We start from the raw sequence: 9,370 nt of genomic DNA on the forward strand, positions 1-9,370 counted from the left end.
GCCACCCATCCGCCCGTCATCAACAATATGTTTTTACGTCCGATCTAGGCATTTTAGTGTGACGGACGACGGTGCCCCAATGAAACTATCATAGTTATCAGTTATCGTAATATTTTACACACACGTAATTGACAAATGATTAATGAATTATTATTAAATAATAAGATATTATGATATCGGATTAATTAATTATATTAATATTATTAAAATCAAAAAGTGTAAAACACGTAGATCATTGTAATTTTTGTTATACAGTTATGACGTATGTATTTAGACTGAATTCATCAATTCCCCGATATACTTATATGTGTGAGAAGACGAAATGTACAAGTAGTGTCGTGTAGAGCAATCGCACTAAAATTACGGCAGTGTGACGAAAACACGAAATATGTTTTATAATTATAATATTCTACCACAATGTGTTGTGTTTGCCGAAAGTCGTGCTAGTACGATTTAAAACAAATTTTTTGTTGGATACGAACGTGCATTGGAAAAAAATTAATATTTATTATTTAATAGCAATAAGTTATAATACTTATAACTAATTAGAGTTCGTTGGCCTAAGAATAGTGGTAATGTTTATAATAATATTATGAGCGTTCTTCTGCGTAATGTAACATAATTTAACATTATTTTTAGTACAGTACTTAGTGTATAATAATAATAAATTATTGTTTCCGAAATTGGTTCAATGTTTTGAATTCGTATAAAAACACGGTCCACCGCGGCATGTTTTTTTTTTGTTCGATATTAACGCTCGAAGCGTCCGCGGGGTCGCGCTCGCGATTGCTTTAATCTCAATACCATTACCGTGGGCCTCCGGTTTTAATCTCAAACCCCTCTCGATATTTTTTGAACTTCGTCTGTGGATCATTTAAAACTAAAATAAAAACATAAACGTATTGAAAAAAATGTCCAAAAAATTTAGCAACCATTACTGGGGTTTTAAATGGCCAATAACCGGTGAAAAGAGACTTTGAAAAATCAGCGACGTCCAGCCCCACCAGCACGCGCCATCTTCACAAACAAAGAACGCCGCTCGCTCGGGCCGTATTCGCTGTGCGTTTGTCCGATCGTCCGTGTGCTCTGTTAGCTTTCCGTGCCGACCCGCGTGCATAACATTTGGTTTTTATTCGTTTTTACGATTATTTCCGTCCGCAAGTCCGTGTGACCAGGTTTTCTGTCGTCCGCAATAAGCACACGCACTCCGCACCGGTGCGTTATTCCCGTCGATTTGTTTAACGTCGCGAATCCCCGTCCAGCTGTACGTTTTTTAATTTTTTTTTTTAAATTTTTTTAATTTCAAAACCCCAAAACCAAAATGAGTACGAAAGAAGCCAAGAACGACGTTGCAGTAGACAAGATCGCCGAAAATGATGTCGTAGACGCCAAGGCCGACCTTAAGGGCACCAAAAGAACAGCAGACGTAAGTTGTAGTCTTAGTATTTTTTTTCTGTTTCGTATTTTTTGTCATATAATTTAATATACCTAGGTTAAAATTAATCCGATGGCGGTCGTTACAAGAACGACAAGAACAAAATAAAAACCAATGACAACAATATTGTTTTATAGGGCGACTTTTGGGATTTAGTATTTAATGTTATTATTTTCGACATAGTCGCGCGTTCGCGAAGAATCCCGCGCATCCGTTACGCGCGCGTTTTACCCGGTTTTCGAAATATCGCGCGGGCCGTCGCAACCGTCACCGCGTTGCCGGTTACCGGCGACCGCCGCCGCCGCGATTACAAAACACCACATGCCCGCCATTTTTAACCCCCGGCCATACACCATTGCCGGCCGGCGTGCGTGCGGTTTTTTTCGTTGCGTCCTTTCGAGTGCTTTCGCGCAACCACTCGAAATTTTTTTCGTTCGTTAATATTTCAAACTTAATTTTCCCATTCTAACCGGCTATCGTGTACATTATATATTTTTTTTATATCCTGATTTTTATCGTCAGCCGCCGAGTGGTTCGATTGTCTCGATATATATACCGTTCAGAAAACTTCCGCGACCCGCCGCCGCCATCTAAATCTTCATCGTCGCGATTATCACCTTCACCAATCACCTCGGCTGTCGTAGGTATTCCGATTTTCGGCGACGGCGCGCGCTGTTTGTTTCCGGCACACCGACGGTTGTTTACCCGGTCTCTTTTAAAACCCCTCCTCCCGTGCCCGTCCATCCACGGTACACCCGTTCACCCGCCCGCCCTGTCAATCGTGTCGGCGTCGGTACATCGGCGCGGCACCTCCCCCACCACCCCTCTACACGTCATAGTAACCGCGGCCGTCGTACTCTGTTTTCTCGTACGAGAAATTGACCACAAAACGCCGTGTAATTACACGCGCCGCACACACGAGTTCAACTCGCGTCTCGAGTTATTATTACGTTATTAATATAATATATTACTCATTACTGCGGCGCGTCGTACAGTTATTATTATTATTGTAATAACGCGGCGGCGGCGGTGGTGGCGGCGGCCTTTTTACATATCTTATTTTAAAATCAAAATCCTTTTGCGCTGGGCGAGTACTATGGTTTATAGTCCACGCGCACCTTACCGACCGACCGCTTGAACGCGCGCCGCAGCCGCTTTTCCATAACGGATTGCCGACGTTGGCGTTGTGTGTTGCGGCGGCGGGGGTAACCGGCCTACCGCCGTTGTCGTCTCGGACGCGTGTTTTCCGCACGTCACGGATACGTCGAGAACTGAAACGGACGCGAATACGCGATACTGATCCATCATCGCCCTTCTATTAGGTGGTGGGGTGGAGTCGATTCGGTTGGGGGAATTATTGTTTTATAAAAATATATATTTATATCTAATATTATTATTATTATTATTATTATTATTATTATTATTATTATTATTATTACTATTACTATTACTACTTCCACTACTACTATTAATTGAGCACGGAGTCGAAGACCAGCGGCGCGTGCTGATTCTTTCGCATTTTATTTGAAAATTTTCGTTCGTTCGGAGTTGACGACGCCATTTTTCAGGACGGTATTACGTAACGTGTGTTCCTAAAATATGTTCGCATTCTAAAATTATACACCAATCTAATATTAAAATTCACTATACCCCGAATTAATGTAAAATAACTAAATCGGTTGTTTGTTTTGTAAATTATAGGACAAATCAGAAGAAGTGAAAAAATTGAAAAAAGAAGAAAATGGTGAGGAAGACCTAGACGAAGAAGATGAACCTGAAGGCGAAGAAGATGAAGAAGAGGAATTCGCCGAAGGTGAAGATGATCTAGATGAAGCTGACGGTAAGTTATTACATATAACACATTTTTAATATTATAGTTATTTCATGCATTAATTTTTTAGGTTGTTCAGAAGATGAAGATGATGATGTAGATGGTGTAGAAGAAGAGGATGATGTGTAAACTGACATAATGTACAATTGAACAAGTCTCTTAATTTTATATAATTTATACATAGTGCCGCATGTACTCGGTAACTCCGTTCGATAGAATTTGATTCCAAAATGTAATTTTTTTTTTATACATAATTTGTAAAACAAAGCTTTTTTGCTACTGAGTGACTAAGACAAAATTGGATTTTTTTTAAAATTTTAAACATGATATTCCTACTAATTTGTCTTGTGTACATGTTCTAAGTCTCTAGTCACTCACTATCAGTCAAGTTTTGAGCATGTACTTGTAAAAAAAAGTTTCTAAACTAGGTAACACTTGACTGGAATACTTAAAACTAACTCGACCACCGACTATTACATAATGGTTTTTTTTTTATAACAGATTATAACGCAATAATTTCTTTTTTTTTTAAATAAATTTAATACTACTTAAGTATAAGTAAATAATATAAATAATATTTAAAAATAAAAAATTGAAATACTGAATTGTAATTTAGTTCATAGGTTTGTCTTCTAAAAAAATATATATAAATATATATATATTATCGTTTAAAATTTAAGCTACTTTTGTATAAACATTTTGATTAAATGATAAGATAATCAAATAAGTACCTCGTGTTGGTTTTTTTTTATTTTGTATTCTCGGTGTGTTTCAAAGTTTAGGAAATTTTTTTTTGTTTCTCATTCCAACTAAAGAATTTTTTTAAGAACTTTTTAGCCACTGAAAATATGTTTTAAGTTAATGTTTAACATTTAATAAAAAAGGAAATTGTAATGTCAATTTATTTTACCCCATTTAAGTAAAATAAGTATATATTATATAATTTAATATAAATACATATATATATATATACAAGTCATCAATGTTTTGTTGTTTAGACAGTATTGTAGTGACAATTAATTTATTGTTGTAAATAATTCTAGTACAAAAAAATTGGATTGTTAATATTCTTAATACATATTGTCAGTTGCTACAGCTCAGCATTTAGTTTTTATTTACTTTAAAATTACTATTTAAGTAATACAATATTAACTGTTTTATATAATAGTTAATTTGTGACCTATGGTGTAAGCAGTATAACATGTCTTGTCCTGTTTCCATATTTAATTTTTGACCAGTTACTCAATTTCCAATGTGAGTAACAAAACAAGTTAAAATTTAATGTTTTTAATAATAATTATTGTCTTTAAGAAACCTGTGAATAATTTTAAAAGGAGCGTATGTGTAATAATTGTCATTTGACTTTAATAAGTTTCCTATTCAAATAAATGGTAACATAATATCTACCGAGTACTTGGATATGTAATAATTGACTTGATATTAAAATAATTATAATTTTAAGATTTATTATGTTAATTCGTTAACAATTTTAAAATAAGAATGTTAGGTGTATAGAGTTCATTATTGAACTATTATTATGACTGATATTCAAATAAAAGTACTAAATAGTAACTTGAAATTTATTTGTGTCCATTAAATTTTTAATATTTAAGGTGTTTAGTAAAATATAAATTTTATTAAGTAGAATAATTGGTTAATATAACAAAGTAAAATCATAACTAAACTGTATACATGATAGTAGAACTTTCCCAGTATTCACTAGGTATTGCTTAAAACAGAAAATCACAAAATTAATTAAAGTTGAATAATATTCCACTTAATGGTTTAAAGTAATTTAACTAGGAATATAAAGCAATTCAAAAGTATTAATTATTTCATTTTCATTGTTGTTGTTGTCCTTGTACATATGCAGCGACAGTTACCAAGTAATCGCACTCTTTCATTGCGAATTTCACAAAGTTTTTTCATCAATTTATTTTCTGATTTCAGTTTCAGCATGTAATCAACTAAACCCTCCATTTGCTGTTCAGAATTAAATATTGAATTAATTAAAAAAAATTATGGTGTGTTATATTGACTTAGGGGAGTGTATGGTTTTTACCTGGGATCGTTTGTTAGTGGTATTCATTACATGCGTATCGCAACACCTTTTGGGAGTTCTATTTTGGTTGTTCATTAATTGCAATGACTGTAAGAAAGAATATGATAAATTGGTAACTAATATATTTTTTAGTAAAAATGCATAATAATACAGCGATTTGTAATGTCTTATCTATACAGTACATCACATGAAACTTAAGGGGGGGACAATGTGACTTGAGTACCAAATAGATAGTAATATTGTCAAAGATTTTGGTATAATTTTGAGATGTAAAATATATAAACTAGAAGTAATCCCTTTCTCCACGACCCATCTGTTTATAATTATGCCACGGAAAGCATTTTTTAAATTGAAGTCATAAATTAGCTATGTGGATGGCTAACGATTTCATTAAATTACTGACATTATGTATTAGAATGATCTTATATTATTTTAATTTATATAATGCTATACTCTGACTTAATAATTTAGTATACTGTATACTAAACGTCTTATAAGTATTACTTTATTTAAAATTTTATTTTTAGATTGAGCGGAACTATGATGAGCTATGAATGGATTGATTTTACAACAATGTGTTATTTTTTTTTTGTCATTACCTTTTGGAGTAGTAAAAACTAAACGAAATTTTCACAAAATATTTATATTCATTACACGAGTACATAATATAAATTAAAAATATATTGACTCTTAAACTATAATTAAATACATGAAATTTTCGTTTAGTTATAAAGCTTAAAAATTTAGTTCAAGGTTTCTGATTAGTTATTGTTACCGGAATTGAAAGAAAGTTTAAATCCACAATAATTTATATGAATACCTATTTGAAATTAGAGTTTCAACGATAATGTGAACATTTGGCCATTCATCTGTTTATAAATTCTTTAAATTTTTAGTATTAGCAAAGTTTAGAATAATGGATATAACGGTTATACTGTAACCTATTTATGGTTTATGTCGTATTACTAACTACTTAGTAAAACAAATTTCTATAAAATAAAATATTATTAGAAATATAGTCTAACGACGGAGACTCCGTTCAGAATCATTTTTCGTACCTATGCAATGATTTATAATTGAATTAAAATTTAAACATACTATAGTAGTGACCTATCTCAATGACAAAGGTATATTCATCTCCTAGTCCTAGTGTATAACAGATTGGTTAATTACCTTTCCGTCGTTTTAAAGTATACATTATAAATAGGTACACAACTATAGTGTTTTTTACTGTTCATTCATTTTATAATAAAATCTTGAAAGGTTAAATAATTATTAGTGATAAGCGATTACATACTTGATTATTAGAGATCTCGGTTAACTGTTGAATAGTGGTAAGAGATTCTTTTAGTTGTGAGCTTGCTAGTTGTTCGGTTATCATTATGTGTGCACTTTTCAATTTTAAACTTTCCTTTAAGTTTCGAATTTCATTTCTTAGTTCGTTCTCTGTGTCTAAAAATTAAAAACACTAACAATATTAACAAGTATAAAAAAATAATATTATATTTTTATACGAGTACACATATAATACCTGACATGTGTGCGATCTTGGAATTGTATTTCTCTTTTACATCGTCCATCTCATTTTGGTGTTGGGATAGAATAACTTCTTTTTCTTTGGTTAAATGTTCTGTCAACGTTGCTTTGTATTCAATGTCTTTAAGATACTGGTATTTGGATATCAAATAGTTTCTTTTCTTGGACTGTTGCTGGACGACGTTTTGCATGTTGTACAATACTTTTTCGTAATTGACTATTATATTTTGCCAGTTACATAAATTGTCTAAGAGTATGTCCATTTGCTGCTCCAATTGGCTGTGAATGTGCAATTGATTATCGGATAACAATAAAGACGACCGTGAAGTTGTTCTGTGCTGCTGTTTTCTTTGGGCTTTTAACATGTTTTGTATAGTATTATTTTTCTCGGTCAACATGTACTCTAAGGTAATAGTCTTGTGTTTTAAATTTTCGACATCAGCTTCTGCTGATTCAATTTGATGTTTCAAACCATTACACTCATTTCGTACCAATGCAATGTTGATGTCTTTTTCGTGGAGCTGGCTAGTAAAATCGTCAATCATTTGTTGTATGTAAGTTTCGTTTCTTTGACATTTTTCTTTTTCTTTATTGTACATTGCACTTGCAAATTCGTATTTATTCGTCTGCTCTAATAAATTTGATTGAAGCGTTTTAATTAGGTTATTGCCATCGACACATTTAATTTCCCTGTTAGTCAATCGATGTCGGTAATCGTCGAGCAACGTTAATAAGTGTGTGGCATCCTTATTTAACTTGTCGTACATTAATTGCATTTTTGAATAATCTTCTTTGAGGGTTTTATGTTCGTTTTCTTTTCCAACTAACATCTTATGGACATGTCTTAGGTTTTCGATTTCATGATTTAGTTTTTCGTTTTCGTTTTCCAAATGTTTTTGCCATTGTTTGTGATCGTCAATTTCTTTTATTAGTTGTTGATTTTTGTCTTCAAAATTTCTTATCAAACATCTATTTATTGTTTTTAAATGTTCTTCTTTATCGGCTGTTAATCTCGCAAGCATATTGATTAAGTCATTCAATTGATGGTTTTCGGATTTGAAGTCACTAGATCCTTGGATTTGGTTGATTTGTTCGGTGATCAACATTTTGCCTTCGTACAATTCGTTATTATTTTGCAGATTATTAAATGTGTCATCGTAGTTTTCATCAATTAATTCTTTAGGAAACTCTGACAAATTTTCACATGATAAATGTAATTTTACATTTTTTTCTTCGTTCATTGAATATATCTCGTCTTTCAACTGTGATATTTTTAGATCTTTAATATACAGTTCTTCTTTTAATTTTTCTACACTGTTAAGTATTTCATCATAATTATTTAACGTTTTCACGCGTATGTTCATTAGTTGTTTATAAAAAATATTTTTCAACTTTTCGCTTTCCGTTAATATGTAATGATATTCATTTTCACGCGCAACTAATGCAGCGCAAATATTGATCAAATGCATAATATCTTCCTTGTCATTGAATCTACGACCTAATGCTAAACAAAGATTAGTTATTATTTTATCCATTTCAGATTTAAGCCTATTGCATTCTTTAACTACACAGTTATAATTTTCATATTTATTCTGTAAAATTGTGTTTCTGGTCCTTAATTCTTTGTTATTTTTTTCAGATTCACTCATAGCAATACATGCCAATCCTATCATTTTGTCCAAATTAATAGCGTCTTTATCGCTTATGACGTATTTACCGTCTACAGTTTTCGACAAAAGCTTTTCTTTAAACGTTTTAACAATATCTTCATAAGAAATATTTAATTTGTACAAAACTATTGTTTCGCTCTTTAAATTATCAAATGAATTATTAAGATTCAGATTAATTTGCCTACCTGCAGTCATGTAGTCCAATACCACAATCTTGTTTTCTGTTATATCTGATGATGATCCCCTTCCACTATGTTGGCAATTAAACTTTATTACCTATTATTTCAAAATAATAAAATAATATTATATTGTATTATGTGTTATTTTATCTAATATTGTGCATATGCATATATAATTTAAATGCAAAGACCTGGTAAATAAATAGATATATTTATTTAAATTTAATGAGTTTATTCATTAGTAGTCAAAGGAATTAAACTGATAATAATTTATTTTTTAAATACTAACCTCGTCCTTTTTGTTTTCATCATTATTTGTCGTTTGATTACTAATGTTAGTTTGTTGGAATGTATCAGACATTTTTTTTGCTTAATAAAAATTATCCGATTTGAAATAATCCATATAATATATAATATATAAATTATAACTGAAAAACAATTATAATATATATTTATATATATATAAATTATAGACTTTAGTTGACGTTACACCTAATTACATTAAAGGTATAAATAGAAACAAATTATTAATTATTATTGTATTGAATTATACGCGGAAAAAAACCATTTAATAATTACCTACACGTTAGTACTGATAAATTTGCATACCTAATCAAATGATTTATTTTAAAACGTTATACTAGTCTATATAGGTAC

At 31.4% G+C, this 9,370-nt stretch overlaps 2 protein-coding genes across 2 annotated transcripts; one reads left to right on the forward strand and one right to left on the reverse strand.

Moving 5' to 3' along the window:
- The first annotated feature begins 1,028 nt into the window (after positions 1-1,028).
- Positions 1,029-4,677, forward strand: LOC113560739 (acidic leucine-rich nuclear phosphoprotein 32 family member B). The gene is made up of 3 exons (XM_026966791.1): positions 1,029-1,426; positions 3,137-3,275; positions 3,337-4,677. The coding sequence occupies exons 1-3, from the start codon at positions 1,322-1,324 to the stop codon at positions 3,393-3,395; spliced, it is 303 nt and encodes a 100-aa protein (XP_026822592.1). The 5' UTR covers positions 1,029-1,321; the 3' UTR covers positions 3,396-4,677.
- Positions 4,678-4,837: 160 nt separating this feature from the next.
- LOC113560738 (synaptonemal complex protein 1-like) lies at positions 4,838-9,088 on the reverse strand. The gene is made up of 5 exons (XM_026966790.1): positions 9,003-9,088; positions 6,860-8,810; positions 6,626-6,780; positions 5,329-5,415; positions 4,838-5,249 (listed from the first exon to the last, which is right to left on the reverse strand). The coding sequence occupies exons 1-5, from the start codon at positions 9,072-9,074 to the stop codon at positions 5,097-5,099; spliced, it is 2,418 nt and encodes an 805-aa protein (XP_026822591.1). The 5' UTR covers positions 9,075-9,088; the 3' UTR covers positions 4,838-5,096.
- Positions 9,089-9,370: the final 282 nt, after the last annotated feature.

The sequence above is a fragment of the Rhopalosiphum maidis genome, chromosome 4 (assembly GCF_003676215.2).
Source record: "Rhopalosiphum maidis isolate BTI-1 chromosome 4, ASM367621v3, whole genome shotgun sequence".
Classification (NCBI taxonomy): Eukaryota; Metazoa; Arthropoda; class Insecta; order Hemiptera; family Aphididae; genus Rhopalosiphum; species Rhopalosiphum maidis.

Coding starts and splice junctions, on each gene's coding strand:
- LOC113560739 (XM_026966791.1), top strand. CDS start 1,322: ATGAGTACGAAAGAAGCCAAGAACGACGTTGCAGTAGACAAGATCGCC. Junction 1,427..3,136: donor GCACCAAAAGAACAGCAGAC/GTAAGTTGTAGT, acceptor TGTAAATTATAG/GACAAATCAGAAGAAGTGAA. Junction 3,276..3,336: donor TGATCTAGATGAAGCTGACG/GTAAGTTATTAC, acceptor TTAATTTTTTAG/GTTGTTCAGAAGATGAAGAT.
- LOC113560738 (XM_026966790.1), bottom strand. CDS start 9,074: ATGTCTGATACATTCCAACAAACTAACATTAGTAATCAAACGACAAAT. Junction 8,811..9,002: donor ATGAAAACAAAAAGGACGAG/GTTAGTATTTAA, acceptor TTGAAATAATAG/GTAATAAAGTTTAATTGCCA. Junction 6,781..6,859: donor CAAGATCGCACACATGTCAG/GTATTATATGTG, acceptor TTTAATTTTTAG/ACACAGAGAACGAACTAAGA.